The 19,316-nt window shown below is 37.8% G+C and overlaps 1 protein-coding gene across 4 annotated transcripts in view; it reads right to left on the minus strand.

Moving 5' to 3' along the window:
• Window positions 1-1,330: 1,330 nt before the first annotated feature.
• NECTIN3 (nectin cell adhesion molecule 3) overlaps window positions 1,331-19,316 on the minus strand; it is a 78,607-nt gene continuing 60,621 nt past the window's right edge. The window contains exons 6-9 of one of the 4 annotated variants that reach the window (XR_006415835.1): window positions 7,069-7,207; window positions 5,701-5,785; window positions 2,867-3,254; window positions 1,717-1,825 (exon numbers count right to left, since the gene is read on the minus strand). Coding sequence is in view for 3 of the 4 variants with exons in the window: in XM_044441587.1 (XP_044297522.1) it covers window positions 13,697-14,289 (593 nt within the window). In the remaining variant the exon portion in view is untranslated. The other 3 variants (XM_044441588.1, XM_044441589.1, XM_044441587.1) reach the window with 3 other exon arrangements.

Raw genomic sequence — 19,316 nt, forward strand, 5'->3', positions numbered from 1 at the left:
CAAGAGGTAACAACAAACAAAGCAGTTGATGAGCACTTTTTTACACTGAAACTAGTCATTATGAGATGTATAGCTGCTACCAAAAGCAGAAACTCCTGAGTTCTACTCTTCTCACCCTCAGTAGCATTTACTATTACGTGAAGTATGTTTGCACATCACACCAACCTATGCTAGTAATAAGAGAAGGTGGGTTGGTTGTGGTGTGAACATCCAACACATAAGGCTCATCATGGATTCTTTGCCCTTCTTTCCTCCTTGGTCTGCCTGTGGGTATTTGTAAACAATAAAAAACATAGGAAAAGGTGCAATGAGGATACCTGTAGGGTACAAGCCCACCCTCCCAAAAAATGAGGATCTTGCCACAAAAGGGGTAAATGAGTCCCTACCGCAGTTATGTGAACTAACAGCACTTGCACTTTTGATTACATTGCTTGCCTTTGCACACCCTGCAGATGTAGCCCAAGGAAAAAATAAGCTCACTTGCAGCCTCAGTAGGGCATTGTCAAAGAGGGCACCTATTAGACTTTGCTAGTAGCTCCCCTACATGTTTCCTATATGAGATGCCCTGGTTCCCATACCCATGCAATCGTAGATGCCCTGTACAAGTGCAGGTCAACATCTAAAAAAATATATTTTTGCAAGCATTTCCAAATATTGGGGTGTATGGGGATACATTTGTTAACCACAAGCAGCTGTTCTTGCATGGCATTGGGGCACTTTGAAGAGACTACACAGCTGTCAACATGTGGACTGCAAAATCCAGCTTTAGCACTGAGTTATGCAATATACGGGGGGGGGGAGAGCAAAAAAGCTCTGGTGAGCCTGAAAAGCTTGCATTCATTTGGGGGAGAACAATGCAGACTGCCTCCAAATGCTGCTTCAACTTTTTGAGAGGCTGGCACTGGAATGTACAAGGGTGCACTTGGTAAGTGAGGCAAGGGGGTGCCACACTTACTAAGTGAATGACAGATCAAGTTTGGAGAGCATGACAACCTATCATGAATACAAAAGCTTCTATTAAAATTACTGGGTTTTCAGTGGCATACTGCTCTCAAATAAGCCACCTTGCAGAAATCAGTTCCGGTTTACATAACTTTTTGTAGGTAGCAACACATGGTGAGTTGACATTTGGAAGAACCTATTCATGATGTTAATATCATTACATTGCAACTTCCTCTATCCACTACAAGCAGTAGCCAATGAAGTTATGGAGACAGAGAGGAAAACTGGCAATAGTATACATTATAAGGGAAAAGGACGACATTTCCCCTAGTCATGCATTCTTATTAAGCACATTATGTTTCAGAAAGAAAGAATTAAGATGAACAACTACAGAAGCATTCACATTTCATTTTTATATGTACATGTGAACTGCAAATGAAATTATTAACTCACAGATCTTAAAATACATTAGCATACTGCAGCTGAAACATTTATAACAGTAACATAATAGTACTCAAGTATCAAGAAACACTGGTTTCTCAAATGTACTTTATTTTTGCTACTATTGCTACTTATTTTGCTCCTTGCAAGTGAAAAAGCAAAGCATTCACTGAGTCTATAAAACATATCTAGAAATGCATAGTATATAAAACAGTTATTATATGAAGTCATATTCTTTTCAACACCAATTCAGAAGTAAGAAGTCAAATCACACATAATGTTCCCTAGGATTGATATACACGCTTCCATTGCCTGGATGTGGATGTTTCTTGTTCCAGTCTTTGCAATTTGATTGTTTGAAAGCTGGATACATTTGCTGATGGCTGTGTTGAGCCAAGGGATTTTCATCTTCATAGCTAAATTGCCTGCAGTTTATCATCTTCTAAAAGAAATAATAATTGCATCATACATTAGTAATCTATTTGGCTTCTCGAGACTGCTTTCATCTTAAAAGATGTGTGCTCCTGCATTTTAATACTAACTAGAAGCCTAAATGATTTTAATATAATCACAGAAATATGGGCATATACAATATATATGCTGTTCCATGGATATATTTGTCAAAATGCCATTGAAGACATCATTAAAATACATCAATGCAATAAAACAAGTAGATGGCCTATTAATGTTTAGTATTCTTCGAAATTCAGTATTATGAATGATAGAAAAGCTGCCACCTTCCCTGAAAAGCAATTATTAAACAGAGAAGTTGCAACTAGAAAAAAGGTGAACACCTCATTCCTTCCAGTAGTATCTTCATTTCACATGACCTCCTCTTTCCTTGAAAACTTTTGTGGGAAAGGAACATCAACAGCAAGATACACATATTTATGTGTAACATCTTGTTTGCCTTTATGTCTTGTTTTTTTGCAGAGAATAAAGGTATTGTAAGATGACAGCTTCATGGCTCTTTGGGGGACTGTGCAGATGGCTTTCAGTGAGGATAACTCTATGAAGAATTCTGTTCCCATGAGAAGCCGGAGTAGAAGGGTCCTGAGAGTGGTGCAGGGGACCAGTAGGATCCTCAACCCATTTGGTGAGGGGACCTGGGCCTTTCCATTGACTCATGGGAAGCGCTGGATGACAGAGCTGATGAGATGGGTATGTACATTGGCACAGCAGCCAGGTACAGAGGCTCTTGATCGGTTTGGTGTGAAGAATTGCCTGATCCAAGTGATGGAGGCAGTGGGCTCACTTGGTCATGAGGTGATGTGTCCCATATCTCAGTGCCAGAAAATGAGTGGAACACTCATGAGTGGGACACCTGTACCATCGGGCCCATTGGAGATCTTGGAGTCAGGACATGCAGTGGTGATGGTGTCAAAATGGTTTGCAAGGACAGCACAGATGTGGTAGCCAGGGCTGTTGATGGAACAGATGATAAAACTTGCAACAACAGAGCCAATGGTGAACAATGTCTGACCTGTTTTGCGTGTTTTTCCTTGCCCATATTGGGTGCCATCTTGCAGTTGTCCATCATTTTGTGGGACTACTTAGGTTATTTCTTGACCTTCTCCTGCTTGCCTGAGTGCTTGGCTTTAGTGGAGGAAATGGCCGGTGGAGCCCCAGCAGCTGCAGATGTCTGAAGGTCAATGGGAGATCCTGGGACTTTGAAAAGGCTGACTGTACAGGCATGAGAGCGGACCACATCTTGCTCTTCAACCACCCTGCCCAATTTTTGAGGACTTGAGAAATGAAGGCCTGGCAGTGGAGAAAAAGTTCATGTGGTGGTCTTCCACAAGACAGAAGAGGCAAAGTGAATGCCTGTCTGTTGATGGCACTTGAGTGCCACAATGGATACACTTCAAAAACTTAGAGCACCATCAGAGGGAAAAAGGAAGAGAGAGAGAAAAAGTAGTGAGGGTGAGAGGTAATGAAAAAAAGGTCTTTTTTTATTTGTTGGAGGGGAATAAGGTTAAGTAGTGAAGATGAAAAGGCAAAAAATGGAAAACAGTAGGCAAAAATAGAAAGATTGGAAAATTCTAGGAGGTAATCAAGAGCTGAGGTAAACATGAAAGAAGTTAGCAACCCAAGGCACTCTAAATTGCTGGTTGGAAGGGAACTGGGAAACATGGCAAGAGCCCCACCTGTTTATACTAGAAGGGACGAGGCTCCTGTAAGAACTGAGCTTAACTAGGAAAATCTTCCTGACTACAGGCACCGCGCAGGTGCAGAGCCCATATGTGTGATGCACAAAGAACACGAAGAATGAGTTTATTAATTTCTAAAAACTGCAAGTCTAAGCGGTCTTGATCAGAAAAGCTCATCCTCTGTGGAAGAGGCAACTGAAATGTCTATTATGATGGTAGTTCCTTTGGAAAAAGTGTGGAGCTTCTCATTATTTTTTTAAGTAAAGAAAAATGCCTACCAAGATTAGATTCATCTTTTGGGGAGAGAGATTAGAAGGATTTTTGGTTTTGGAGTGGGTGCTGAGCTTACCATAAAGAAGAAATGGCCAAGGTTCTTTCCTCCTTTTTAATAACAGCAGCAGCAGGAGGAAAAACAAAAAAAACAACAACATCCTTTGCTGTCTGCTGTGTTTTCACAGAGAATCTTGGAAAGAAGACAGTTCTGTTCACCATTCCTTTTTCAGTTACTACTTCCAAGTATTTTAAAGGATCATGAATTCCAACTAGACAAGAGTCACATTGATTTTGCATTCTATTATCTGGCACTCCCGAAGGAGCTGTAGCCTACCACCTGAACCATGGTGGAGGTGAAGGTGGGACTTCCAGCCCAGATGCCATCCTGCAGCCTACTCAGAGGCCCCCTACGGGGTGTCTGTACTGCTCCTGCTTGGATGTTGCCACCTCATCACCACAGACCAACCAACAGACAGGACTGGGCAGGCCTGCCTGCCTCGGTCTGCTGTAACTTGCTCTTCCATACACCATTTTGCTGGCCCTTGCTGGTGGCAGCAGCAGGGGTCAAGCTCTCAGGAAGAGCTGCACTGCACCTGCAGTGCAGAGGAAACGGCAGTGGGGATGGGACATGTAGGCTGAGATGTCATCAGTATGCTGATGACACTCAGGTTTTTTTAATCTGAGGCAGGTGTCCCGAATCGGGCTTTGTCATTGATAATGGATTGGATGAGAGGCAATAAACTGAAACTTAATCCAGGCAAGACAGAGATATTGTTGGTAGGGGGAGCTTGTGTTCAGATGGGGTTGTAATCCCCCCAAAGAAAGGGTTTGTAGCTTGGGGATGCTCCTGGATCCTGAATTATTGCTGGAATTCCAGGTAGATTTGGTGGCCAGGATCATCTTTTATCAGCTAAATAAAGTTGATATATCAGCTGCAGCCCTACTGGACAGAGAGGTCCTAGCAACAGTTACTCGTGTACTGGTAATCTCTTCCCTGGATTGTAATGTGCTTTACAAGGGGCTTCCCTTGAAGACCGTCTGGAAATTTCAATTAGTCCAGACAGGGTGATTGCTGATGAAGACTGGCAGATATGACCCGTCTGCTACCATCTCCACTGGTTGCCAATTAAGATCCGGGCCCAATTCAAGGTGTTAACATTAATGTTTAAAGCCCTAAGTTTGGGGCCAGGGTATCTAAAGGAGCACGTCTTCACATATGAACATACCCGGTCCCTTAGATCAGCATCTGAAGTCCTTCTGAAGGAACCTCCTCAGGAAATAAGGAGGGCCTTTTTGGGAGTGACACCCTGACTTTGGAATAAGCTCTCCAGAGAAGTTTGTCTGGCACCCTCTCTGTGTTCTTTTTGGTGGGAGGTGAAGAGTTTTTTATTTTAGCAGTATAATTGTCAATCTGGTTTTAATGGTGTGTACTTAATATAGAATGTGATATGCCTTTTATGTAATCACAGGTTCTGTTGTGTTAGGGTGTGCTTTTTATTATTATTTGATCAAGTATTTGCATTGTGTTTTTAATATTTTATGTTGGTTTTTATATACTTTTATTGTCTGTGTGCCTAATGGGTGGGCTAGAAATCAAATAATAAATAAGTGAAGTCTGCACCTGAACACATAATACAAAATGAAGACTAGCCATTAAAATAGCTTGGGAAAAGCACATGTCAGGCTTTTTCAGGCTAGTTACAGGGAGCTGAAACATTGCGTGGTGCCTTAACAAAGACCAGTAATTTTACTGGTAGGAATATATTTAAATCAACTAAAGCGGTCAAATGACCACATAATGCCCATGTATATATATATAAAACGAAATCATTCCTTTCAGTGGACATTCTGAAGCTATATATCTTTGAAACAACAAGCTTGATCAATAACTTACTGGAAGAATTATTTCTTTCTGAGACAGTGAGTGAGTTCTTTCCTCAAATAAAGATGGAGGCTTGTGTGTTGGTGGAAGATCAATCCTGCATTAGAAAATTTACAGTTTAGTAACCACCAATAGTAAGATGAATGAATCAAATTTAGAATATTAGAGTCTGTAAAGATGTTTATTTGATATCTCCTCTGTTGTAGTAGTGCAATTTCACACTAACTTGTTTATAGAAACATCCCACTGTGCCAAAATTATTCTCAAATGGTATAACTAAAGAAAAAAAACTCAACAGATATGTCATATAAAAAAATCTGAAGAACATCAGACAACATGCATCATATAAATGGAACAATTCATGAAATCTGGGACACTTTTACTCCATTCACATCAGAGATAAAGTGAACAGGCTCAGTTTTTTAAGCTTTTAAACAACTCAAAATATAAACTTGATTGTATTAAATATTTCCCTAGTCCAACCAAGTCTGGACAGGAGTCCACATAGCAAGGTATTTCAGTAGTAGCCAGTGGTGCTTATAGTTGTTTTAACTGCACACTGAGATCCCCCTTTCATCTTTCTCAGTAATCATACTTTGGCTCAGTTGCTTATCTTCCTTAGTCTTTGTTCTATGAGATGATATGCTGCACAGCAGGAGTGAACCAACAGTAATGAATCCCATAATAGTTTCCTATAGGTGGTTGTACCAGCTGTTGGACTTGCTTACTGCTTATACACACCTGGAAGCTTCTCATTATGTGAAACCTTTGTCACAAGGTGACAAAGATATGGGTCTAGATATCATGTAATCTAGACCCATGATTATCAATCAATTAATCTTCTGCTTCGACTGCAGAAAAGTCATAATACAGTAAGACTGAGTAAAACTTTGACCCACACAGCATGTATAATCATCACTAGTTATGATGTGATAGTCAAGACAAAATGGTAGATTTAGAAAACTATTAGAGAATTAAGAGAAGTGCTATGGTTTGTTAAATTTACCCATCTGTTTATTGTACATGAATACTATCATGAGGTGAGAGTTTTTTCCAGTTGCAATCAACATTTGCACCAGACAATTAGTTTTTACTACTAGTGTTATAATTGCACTGCTTAGGGAGATATATATTCTTTGAATTCTGATGAAAGCAACATTCTTAGATATATATTTTATAATAACCTATGTTGACACATCTTATTACTAGTTCAGGAACTGTGTCTCGAAACACAGCAGAACAGCAGAAATTTAGGAGAAAATGAAAGGAAAATGAATACTAGAGTTGAGCTTTACAAAGCAAAGATTTCATTCAATTTAAGGCAAAAACAAAAAACAAACAAACAAACAAACAAACAAAAAACCCAAAAGCACAACTTACATTTTATCCAGGTAAGAAGACCTTTTCTTTCTGGGAGTTAGCAGTACTGTCACAAAGATGGTAATGATAAAGAGAGCAAGTACAGCTCCTATTACAGCTCCAGCTACAGCTACTGATGATGACTGTTTAAATGGAACATCTGCAATTTAATTCAGCATGCATTATAATTTCAAGCAATGTTATTAAAACTCTTTTCAGATTTTGGAAACAAAACTCTTGTTGACTCCTAATTGACTCCTAATAAGAATATATTTTGTGGAATCTACAGTTTAGTATCTCCTCTGTGCTTGTGTTGTTGACACCTACAAAACTCTAGAAATGATTATATGAGGTACTATTTGAATATGTAGTTGTACGCTTCTAGAAAGGAAGACAACATATGATGACAAGAAAATGCTTTTCGTTTCCTGATTCACAAGATACTGACAGTTTGAGATAATTGCTGTTAAACTTTTCTGGAAAAGTATTTTTTTAAAAAGCAAGAGTTTGTATTTTGATCTCTAACCAGAACAACTTTTAAGACTGCATAAGGAAAATGAATGCAAGTTTCACTGAAAGTTTTCTTTTAGAAGTTATCCAAAGTTTTAAGAAAGCAAGTTATTTAAGCGGTACTTACCAAAACACAATTTCTTTATTCAGCATCCCTGAGACATATCACTAGGTTATGTTTACTGAATATATCTAGTTATTTTAACATATATGCAAGCTGTATCTTTTATACCAAGTGCAGACATGTCTCTGTCCCACATCTGCCTGCCCTCTCTATATATATGAACTAAACTTCTGTATATCTTTGAAGAGCTGCTGAGAAAAGCTGGAAATTATATGGAGTTGCAACTTTCTTTGCTTCATTGTGGTACAACTAGTTGATGTGACAGGGAAGTAAGAGTTACCATTTTATAGGAAAACTATCCACATGATGATCTAAATTAGAATGACTTACACATTGCTTTCAGAACTCCTTTAGGGCACCTTTAGTATTCTTTAGTTTCCTTTTCCCTCTCTTACTATACCTCATAACATTCTGGTGGATGCAAAACTGTTTTACTGAAACAGAAAATTGCCAAATAAAAAGCTTTAGACCATACTGAGAGCAGCAAGGAACAACATCCAAGTACTTTGAAAGGGTAAGACTTTTGGGAGAATTTCTAAGGGCAGATATCCAAAGCTTTAGAAAATTTCAGACCAAGGTCCCAGTACAATTAAAAGGCTAGTCATGTATAAGGGCTAAACGAAACATAATAGCTGTGTTCCAGTTGTGTTCCTGAAATTCATCAACAAAATCTGACTGAGGCCTACATATTCATACAACTGAATTTCTCTGGAAAACCCCAAGTGGTTTCCATATTTATATTTATTTTATGTTTTATTAAACTTCTATACATTCTAGATTTATATAACGTTTATATAGGAATGTGAAATGACTTATATCATTCTCTTTCTGCTGCTCTCAATTTTGGCACAGCAAACATCCTGGCAGGTAGATTAGGCTGAGACTCTGCGACTGTCCCAAAGTCACCCAGTTGACTCCATGGGGCTAGAATCCAGATTGCCTGAGTCCCAGTCCAGTGCTCTTAATCACTATGCCACACTGGATTTCATATTATGAATTAAGTATGGCCTGCCCTTGTTGGTTATGTGGATGTCTTTTCCAATACATTTATCTACTGATCACTCAGCACATCATGCCTGATATAAGTATTGAAAAAAGACTGTACTTTATTATACTTTGGGTACAATTTGCCTCTTCCAAAATCGAGAATGCTATTCCTTAGCTGCTCAGTTTAGCAGCCTATAATATGAATGCATCAATGGTCCAAAAGGTACATGAAGCAAATATACCACTACAATAAACCCAACCAGCCCAGGAAACCGACTGAATGGTAGTCTGCTTGAATTATCATTTGCATGCTCAGTTCTTTTGAAGAAAAATGGGGAACAAATGTAGTCAAGCATTACTAATAAAGAATCATTGTCTGGAGTTTATGTCCGAATAACGGCATTCAAGCCATCAGTTGAACAAGATTTCCTATAAGCAGGTCCAGTTCCACGTAGGAGAATCAATGGTTATACCACAACACCCAAAAATATCTATCCATTTTGCTAAACTGGTAGAACAAATAAATACACTTTGATCATGAGTACACATATGATTCTTTAGACTATAGCTAGGTATTATTTTATCCCCAGTTACTGTAGTTCTGTGAGTTCTTAGCTTCACCCGGTAGTCTGGGGCAGGTGTTTTATGTTATGTTTACTATCTATTTTATTCATGTATGTGAATTAAACTAGTGTTAACTGACAAAGTCTTAAAGAATACATACTTCCAAGTAAGCTATTGATGCTACAGAGGAAATTTTAAACAATGTCTAACTGGTGATTAGACAAACAATGCTTCAAATGTAAACTAATGGATAATTTATACAATTCAACCCATGTATTTTCTTGCATTCCAATTGGTACATATTCAGTAGAATGAATTATCATTTCTCATTCTTCTAATGACAAGTTAATAGTAGGCTCTGATTGAAGTGTTCCAGAATTATGTCTACTAAAATATACAGTCAACAAACATATTTTGTGAACAGTTTACCTCCATACCTTTTACAAAGCAAGGTCAATACTGTTGCCCAAATTTCAAGAAATTTGATGATCAGAAGTAGCATCCTTAATGGTAAGACATACTGTTCAAGTATCCACTTCATTAACGCTAAAGATATACTGTGACAAAGGATTTACACAAGCATTTAGGAATGTCACTGTGAAAGTCTTGGAAGTGGTACTATCCATTTTTGCCCTACACCTGGATTCTATTTGTTGAAGAACTTTAACATCCTATTTGTAGGCCTAGTTATTTGAAAGTTAGACCAACGAACAGTATGCTTCCACAGGGTAACTCATGACTGCCAAATCAGATGTCTTTAAAATGAGTTTATATAAACTCACTGGCTATATCTCATGATGGCTATATATTAACTTGAGTATAGGAGGCTGTATCTCTCAATACCTTTGCTAGGAAAACATGAGAATGCTGTAGCAGTCATGGATTGCTTTTGGGTTTCTTAAGTTTGTGGCAACAAAATGTTGGACTAGAAAGGCCTTTCATTTGATCCAGTAGGGCTTTTCTTACGCTACTAATTTTTCTTGACTTGTAATTATACAATTTATTAATTTTTGTCTATGGCTTACAGACAAATATGGACACTTCAAGAAAGATGAAACAAAGCTTAGTATAGTGGTACCTTGGTTCACAAACGCCTCAGTTCACAACCAAATCGGTTCAAGAAAAAAATTCAGAAAAAATTTGCCTCTGTTCACGAACTCTGCATCAGCTGACGAGCACGATTGTGGCAATGTTCCCACATGAACATGATCGCGGCCATGTTCCCTGCACAAACACGATCGCAGCCATCTTCCCCACACGAGCACGATTGCGCCCATCTTCTCTGCTTGCGTTGCAGACAAACTTGTGGTCACTTGCTGTGAAGCTTTTTTGTGTGCTTTATAGCACATACAGTACTGTAAAGTATTATTCAATAATAATATTGAATAATGGCTCCAAAGAAAATGCAGACCAAGCATGGTGGCAAAAAGAATGTGCAGAGCGGTAGGGAAGGTGACCAGAATGTGGAGATTTTTCACCAAAATTGACCCTGCAGCTAAGAGACAACGAAGAGAGGAAACCCCTGAAAGAGATCTCCCCAGTGTCCTTATGCCCTTATGGAGGGGGACTCTCCCTCCAAACAATAACCTGCCCCACACCTAGGCCAGTGTTCCCTACTGTACTGTGTTACTTTGTTTCAAATTGTTGTGATTAAAAAAGTATTTACAGAACAGATTAACCTTATTTACATTGTACCTTATGGGCAAATCTGACTTGGTTCGTGGCCAAAATCAGTTCACAACCATGCTCGTAGGGGTCAGAACGGATTAACCTTATTTACATTGAACCTTATGGGGGAATTTGACTTGGTTCGCGACTAATTCAGGTCGCAACCAAAATCGTGGAATGAATTAAATTTGTGAGCCAAGGTACCACTGTATAGGAAAAAAGAAGTAACCTTACCACTGAATATCTAAGTTAATATCTAAGTTGTCTAGTTTAATGCACGGTCTTTCTTTAATGACTATCAGCCTTGTTGACCAGTAAGCCATTTGTTAAAAAATTCTGAATGCCCCAATTTAAACTCAGATACTGTACAGAAGTACTTTTTTCCATATTCAGCTGTCTTGTCTAGACTATAACTGTTAATTCAACATTAATGTAGTATTCCAATGTATATGCCTTTCAATCATTTATGCATATAACCTGCATTCAAGAAATTAATTGAACAAAAGATTTATTTCACACAACAGCTATTCATACTTACAACCAGTTCTCTATTTACACCAAGCATACATTATGTAAGAAACACTGCAACACTGAACATCTTAAACCTATTATGAACCTCTTCATATTTAACTGTAAAATCCTTGGTAAATTTAACAAACTTATAATAAGGAACACAGAATATTAGGTAACTGCTTCTAGATTTGAGTGTTACAAGAAAGTTTTTAGAGGGCTTACAGAAAGTATGCCAGTAGATTACAATGGAGATGTTCCTAAGACCACAAGCTTTTTTTTTTTTTTTAAACCTAACAAACAAACAAGGAGGGGGGAACCCAACACCACACAATTTAGTACCTGCTGTCAGCTTAGGGCCTGATCAAAAGTTAACTGAATTAAGCTCTTCAGCTAATGATGAGTCAGATCCATGAAGTAATTATAGAAACTCACTTGAGTTCACAGGCAAGCATGGTTTAATAATTTTACTTCCAAATGCCCTGAAGAGACACTTTGGTCAAGTAAAATGTTACCACCTGAATTATCAATGTGATAATGTATAGAAAATCAGTTTCATGTATTTATAAATACTAAACTGCAGTCACATTTTTGAAGACATAGCAACCAAGTCACAGTGTACCGTCAAAACTGCACCGTAATAAAGATACTGTACTCACTGAAAAGCTTTAAAATACTGTTGATCTTTTTGTAATGTGCTCATATTACTTCAAGATATATAATGGGACACAGCCAAACAGCATTACTCTTGTGTGTACTCATGCTGTCAAATTCATCTAATAGTTTATATGCATTAAACAGAAACAACCCTTCCAATTTGTTGAAACAAACACCTTCAGTTATGAACATGGAGAAAGCCTCCATGGACTTTAATAGGAAACACTTCTATGCAAGTATGCTTTAAACTACTGTTGGGGATCTTATCGGTATTCTCTGCACATGCAATCATATTCATTTTTTTAACCTAGCTATGTAATGTATTTTAAAACAGTACAGTTGCCCCATCTCTTATGTCAAGGGAATTGAAACCTTTTCTTACAATATTTTTAATCTATTCAGCTCTTTAGTATTAAGCTTTTCTGTACCACTACATTTCTTTTAAAGCAGCATACATCTCCCAAAATGCCTTAGAGGAGCTAAACCATTAGCTAGTATATTTTCAGTTTGAGTTGGTATCTACACCTGTCTTGTCACAGTTTTCAGCATTCTCTTTCAAAATAGGCATAGATTTTCAGAGTGACATAAGCTTACAAAACACAGGTTAGCATTACAAATAACGTTTATCTTGCATTTAAAGTTTCCTTCTTTCCTTGTACAGCCCACATACTACTTGATATACCACCATATTCTGTAAGAGGTCAAATATTTCTAAAAATGCATCTTTGACTCAAATATTTAAGTTGTATCTGGGTTTCAGCTCAATGCATTCCTAGCTATGTGCTTAACAAACATTCTGTAAAGTGCTTAGGGAAACCTAGCATTCTCTGAATGTTATTTTTTCCTTTTGGGTTGGGGTAAACCATATATACTGACTCAATATTTAGAAGGGACTCTTCTGAAAACCTAACTAAATCATTTGGAATCTGATATTCCAGTGCTTGGAAATAAAATGCAGTGTTAAAATATACTGTTCCTGTTACGTTGCAAGATTTGTTCATTGAAAAGTCCAATGCAGCAGGCTCAGTGCAACAAGTCACCTGTAGAAGGTACCACCCACTACAGTATCTAATTATGGCAAGGCTCAAAAATGTAGAGGTATCAAATTCTGTGCAGAATACCTAAAAATAAAGCTTTGAAAAAACTGTGCCTTCAGAATATTTCATATCACAAATATTACTTTTTGTAAACAAAATGTGCCTTAGATTAGCTCTGTTTCTGAATCAGCTTCATGTTATCTTTTAGTATAATTATAGGTCAAAAAATTTATCAAGATAATTTTTATCATAAATGTGTAGTCACAAGGAAAGACATTTGCTTAATTTCAAACTTTTTATAACAATTTCATGTTTTCCATTTAGCACTTTGTTCTTATCTTGTGCTATAGGCCATATAAAGCACTATATTAAAATTTGTATCTTGTGAAAGACAGTAGTACAGCATTGAAAAAATCATAAAGCAGCTTCAATACATTTAAATGAGGTTTTTACATTTCATTTGTCAAGTTAGAATATAAAAAGCTTGAAAATCAACTTCAAAAAGCTTATTCTTCAAGAAAAAGTATAAACAATCTGAAAGTGATCACCTAATGAAGGAGCTTTATGTATAGTCAAAACTTGAATGTGGTCATTACACATACCACTCCTTTCGGGATATTACAGAGCCATCTACATGTGAAACTAAGTCATCTTCATTTTCATCGTAACATTCCTCACCCAAGTATTTCATTCCCAGTGTTCCACCTTCATAGTAATCCATTGGTCTTTCATACCTGTCCTGGTACCTGTTAATAGTGTCTACTTTGTTCCAGTCTGTTTTTTCAGATTCTCCCAAGTAGTCTTTAGTTATGTGACTGTTCACAGGATGTTTTATTTCCTTTTTCACACTGTCAGGATAAGAATCCACATCCTCAACTTGGAGGGTATCTATTTGGGACTCCTTTTGCATATCTGATGGTGGAATGTAGTTCTTAGCGAAGTAGTCACCACGGAACGTCCTCCTTCTCCTATACCAGATAATTCCAATCAAGACACATACAAGTATCAGTAAAAGAGCCCCGCCCACTGCACTACCGATGATGGTGCCCCAATTGTCTTCCTGCATTGCTGGCCATGGTGAGGTTGGAAAAAGCCTTAGTTTTGGCTGAGTTGCTAAACCTGTGATGCCATCAGTTGAAGGAAGCCATGGAATCGTGGGTGGTGAGGTGGTAGTAGTAGGAGGATCTAATGAAAGAGCAAAGAGATACACAGACACAGAAAAGGCAGAAAATGTCAATGCAAACTAATTTAGTTAAAAGCTGATAAGAAAGCACAGTTGATGAGTAAGTAAGTGTACTTTAACATAGTTTTTCATTCTTCACTTATTTTCAAGATGATTCAGCTATTCTGGTAGAAAGAACAGACTTAACAGAAATGTACACCTTTTGGACCCCTTACTGAAGTAATAAAAAATAATTTAACAATACAACTCTTTCCATGATGTTTTAAAGCAAACATGGACTAATTCTATCAGCTGAGAAGTACAACCCTTATTTTCCAAGTTAGACTTTAGAAAAATTAAGTGAAATAAATAATGGATAATATAGTATTAGTGGCCTTGCCAAAGAATGAAAAACTATTTAATATATGCCAAAGTTAGCCAAACATGATTTAAACCTCTCCTCCCAAAATGAGGTGGTATGATTCACAGTTTTGTAGTTAAAAATAGGAGTTCATTGTACATTCACTGCTTTTGAAATTCTTCCTAATACTGGAGAAACATTTGACTCTAAAAGTTTAAAAAGACAGTGAAGCAAATCAAAGTGTGTATGTATGCATATGTGTGTGTGTAGATTCTTATTTCAAAACCTGCTTGGTTTTTGGAGATTTGTGAATAGAGCCTAGTGAGCTTTCTAATATTTGAAGCTGAAATTACAGTTCTGCCCTGTTATAGAGGATGTGTACTTTAAAAAATCAAGCAGCATATACACTCTCCTCTCAGAATCAACTCTGCCCAGGTTTGTGAGGAGCTAACCATGAGTAAAATTACACTTGAATTTTGGAAAGTAGTTGTATGTTAGAGGCATGCTACTTGTGACCCTTAAGATGTTTTGGTCTATAACATTCATTAGTCATCATCACTGGCTACACTGGCTGTGCATAGGAGCTGTAAGCAAAAACATCTGGAGTGCTACCAGCTGCTCATCCATGTCTATGTGGATGGTGCACCAGTACCCTAGATCCAAAGAACATGTACACTAGTTCTATGTACCTAGAAATAATTTTTTACTTTTACTTATCAAACTGCTCCCTTTCAGTGCCACATGACAGCTAGCCTGAAACCACGTTGAGTATCTTGTATATGATATGGCCCCGTGGGTCTGTCATTAGTCAGCCTGAAGTAGCTTTTTGCATCCTGGACATTATGAGTACATGGAAGAAATATCATGCATTATATGAAGTATCTCCAAGATTATACAAAAATGAAAAGGTTAGGAAATGCTCAGTTTAAAATAAAGAGTATCTATTTTAGTTAGCTACCGTATATACCGGCATATAAGATTCCCCTTACAACTGGAAAAGGGAGGAAAAATTGGACGGTCATCTTATATGCCAGGTGAATTTTTTCATCATATAGTAAGACTCCCATATCCATGGGGGGTAGGTTCTAAGTCCCTCAGCAGATGCCTGAAACCACAATGAAAAAACAACAAATATCTCTAGCGAAAAAACATAATTATCTGTTTGGGGACACTACACTCTTTATCTCTCTACACTAGCCAGCCTTACTCACATGTTTAGTCTCTCAGTGGAATTGAAGCCTCAAGAGATAGCTGCTTTTAAAGATTTTTTTTTCTAGAAATATATCTGTACATACAGGAGTATTAGAGGACCCTTTAAACTGGAACTAATGAAGCAAAAATGGGGAGGGGGTCATCTTATATGCCTGACATATGACAAACATCAGAAAAATGGCCCAAAAGATCAACCTCACGAGTGACCTTGTACACTGGTATATACGGTAGATTTCATCATATAGTACCTGCAATATAAAAAAACTGGAAGAAGTAGTTAATGAAAATTTAGTATAACATTTAGGCAATTCCTTCAAAGACATCATTAGCTGAGCAAGCAAGACAAAAATCTAAAACAAATTAGTTCAATTAATATGATTAAATTTGAGATGGCTACATTTTGAACATCAATTACATAGCAACTTCCATTTTATAATGGAAGATACAGAAAAATAAGGAGGAGGAGGAGGTGGCAGCAGCTGAAGAAGGGAATCTAGAAGTTTAAATTGCTTCAAAGCACTTGCAGACTACTCAAAAACACTATAATAGAGGCACAGATAATATGCATACCACAAGTGAAGAGATGTAGCACAAAGTCCAGGAAATCACCAGCAAGGTTAACACATACAGTCAAGGAAGCTATTAGGAAAAAGAAAACTTCCTTCAAAAAATGGAAGTCTTGCCCACATGGGGAAAAAAACCAGAACAAAACAACAACAGAAGGGACCACAAGCTTGGGCAACCAGATGCAAGCAGACAATCAGAAAAGCAATGAGATGGTTTGAGGGATGCATTGCTAACATCATCAGGGCCAACAATGAATTTTTTAAATATAACAGAAGAAAGCAGTTAAAGAAGCAGTTGGGCCATTGGATAATAATGAAATTAAAGGAGCATTGCGGTGGGGAGGAGGAGGAGAAGGAGGCTGCATAGAAGCTGAATGTAGATGCATAGCACCTGTTTCTATGCTTTTGTACTCTGGGGAATTATCACAGAAAGTAGTGACAAAAGATGAAGTTCTCTATCTTACCGACAAACTGAAAGGCAGCAAATCACCCAGTCCAGATAGCATCCATCCTAGAGTTCTCAAAGAACTCAAACATGAAATTGCTGACCTTTTAGTTCCTAAAATCAGCTGTTGTATCAAAGAATTGAAGAATAGCTGATGTGATTTCTTTAAAGTGATCTGGGGGGATCTAGGAAATTACAGGTCAGTTAGCTTAACATTTGTTATAGGTAAATTGCTTGAAAGCATTATTAAAGATAGAATCAGTAAGCTCATAGAGGGACAAGCCCTGTTGGAATAAAAATCAGCATAGTTTCCACAAGGGGAAAACTTGTTGCACTAACCTAGTGAAATTTGTTGAGAGTGTCAATAAGCCTTTAGACAGGGGCAATCAGGAAGGCATTGTTTACTTGGACTTCCAAAAGGCTTTTGACCAAGTTCTTAAGCAAAAGCTCCTGAACAAACTAAGTAGTCATGGAATAAAAGGTGCAGGAGAGTCCTCTTATGAATCACTAACTGGGAACAGAAGACAGATTGGGATTAAATGATAACTTCTTCCAATGGAGTGATGTCCAACAGGGTTCTGTGCTAGGACCAATGCTTTCCAATCTATTCATAAATGATCTTGCATTAAGAGTGAGTAGTGAAGTGACCAAGTTTGCTGATGACATCAAATTATTTAGGATGATTTAAACCAAAAGGGACTGTGAGGAGCTCCAAAGGAATCTTTCCAACTGGGAAAATGGGCATCAAAATGACAAATGCAGTTCAATTTAAGCAAGTGTAAAATATACATGTTGGGGCAAAAAAATCCAACTTTAAGTATATGCTGATGCGATCTGAGCTAGCAATGAATGAGCAAGAAAGGAATCTTGGGGAAGTAGTGGACAACTCGATGAAACTGTTGGCCCAGTGCACAGCTGCTGTGAAAAAGGCAAACTGCATGCTAAGCATAATTAAAAACAGAAAAGAATCTTCTAAACTTCTTACTTTCCTTATATAAATTCTTTGGTGTGACCACACTTGGAATATTATGTTCCATTCCGATTGCCTTACCGAAGAAAAGAAATTATTGAGTTGGAAGAAGTACAGAGAAAGGCAACAAAAATGGTCAGGGGGCTGGAGCAGTTCCCCTATGAGCAATGGCTACAACAACTGGGACTGTTTAGTTTAGAAAAAAGGCAAGCTAGAGAAGACATGAAAGAGTTGTTTAAAATAATGCATGGTGTGAAGAAAGTGGAGAAGGAGAAATCTCTCTCTCTCTCTTCCATAATACTAGAACCTGGGGTCATCCCATGAAACTGGTGGAAAGTTTAGGACAGATAAAAAGGATTACTTCTTCATATAATATAAGGTTATAGGATTTGCTACCATGAGAAGTGGCACTGCTGATCAATCTGGATGGCTTTAAAGGGGGATCAGACAGTTTCATGGGGTAGAAGTCCATCAGAGCTCTGATCCAGCATGGCTTTTCTTAATCTATACAGTTTTTTGTAATGTCTTGTTTGCCAATTTAAGGAATTCATTCAGTAGGTTTTACAGAACACCACTGTTAGGATTTTGTCACTTGCCATTACATGATACATTCATCCACTTCCAGGTTAAGTTCTTTATGTGTGTACTTGAGTACACTGAATGAATAAGAGAATACAGAGGAGCTTGTAAACAGAGCTACTACACAGATGTACATAGAGTACTGTTTAGTTAAAAAAAGAAATAAATGAAGCTCACTGATTCACATATAATCTTATAGTTGAAGAAGAGAATAAATCTTCTGCAATGGTTCCAAATAAAAGTATCACCGAGCAACAAAGAACCTGGGCTGTGTGCTGCTGTTGATGCCTTGAAAATTGTACCTTGTGATTAGTGTGTTTTATGTTGTCCAATTGGGAGGTCAGGCATTTTTTCCTCATAATTCACTTTGTTCTATGGGCTACCTGTCAAGACATACACCATGGGCCTTACAAGACAATTAATGGATCTTGTGCTCTAACACCTGAGAGATGTGCACTGCTGGGATAGTGGCTTTTGAGATTTTTCCCATTTCAGGCTGATATAGACAAGCTGGACTGTCTAGAGAAGTAGAAGGACTTAGCAGCTTCCTTTCCTTCCTTTACTCCCTTCTTTGATTCCTAGATCACATCAGAAAGTAGGGAAATTATGGCATCCAAACTTGGAGGGCTACTCTGCAGAAGCTCTATAAAAAGGCTGGCAATTTGAAGAGTGGAAGCTAAAACTAGCTAACACATTTCATCTTCCATCATGGCCCCAGCTTTTTTTTTTTTTCAGTGACCACGTCCAAGAAAAATTATCAGTGTTTGAAGGTACCACAATACTTTTGCTGCTAAGTTGCTGTCCTGGAAGTAGATGATGAAGTGGCTAGATGGAGTCACTGGGGCAGTGGCTGTAGGCTTGGGTGGATTGTGGGGGATGGCGGAGGACAGCAGAGCCTGGAGGAATGTTATCCATGC

The sequence above is a fragment of the Varanus komodoensis genome, unplaced genomic scaffold (genome assembly GCF_004798865.1).
Source record: "Varanus komodoensis strain SLA01 unplaced genomic scaffold, ASM479886v1 scaffold4, whole genome shotgun sequence".
NCBI lineage: Eukaryota > Metazoa > Chordata > Lepidosauria > Squamata > Varanidae > Varanus > Varanus komodoensis.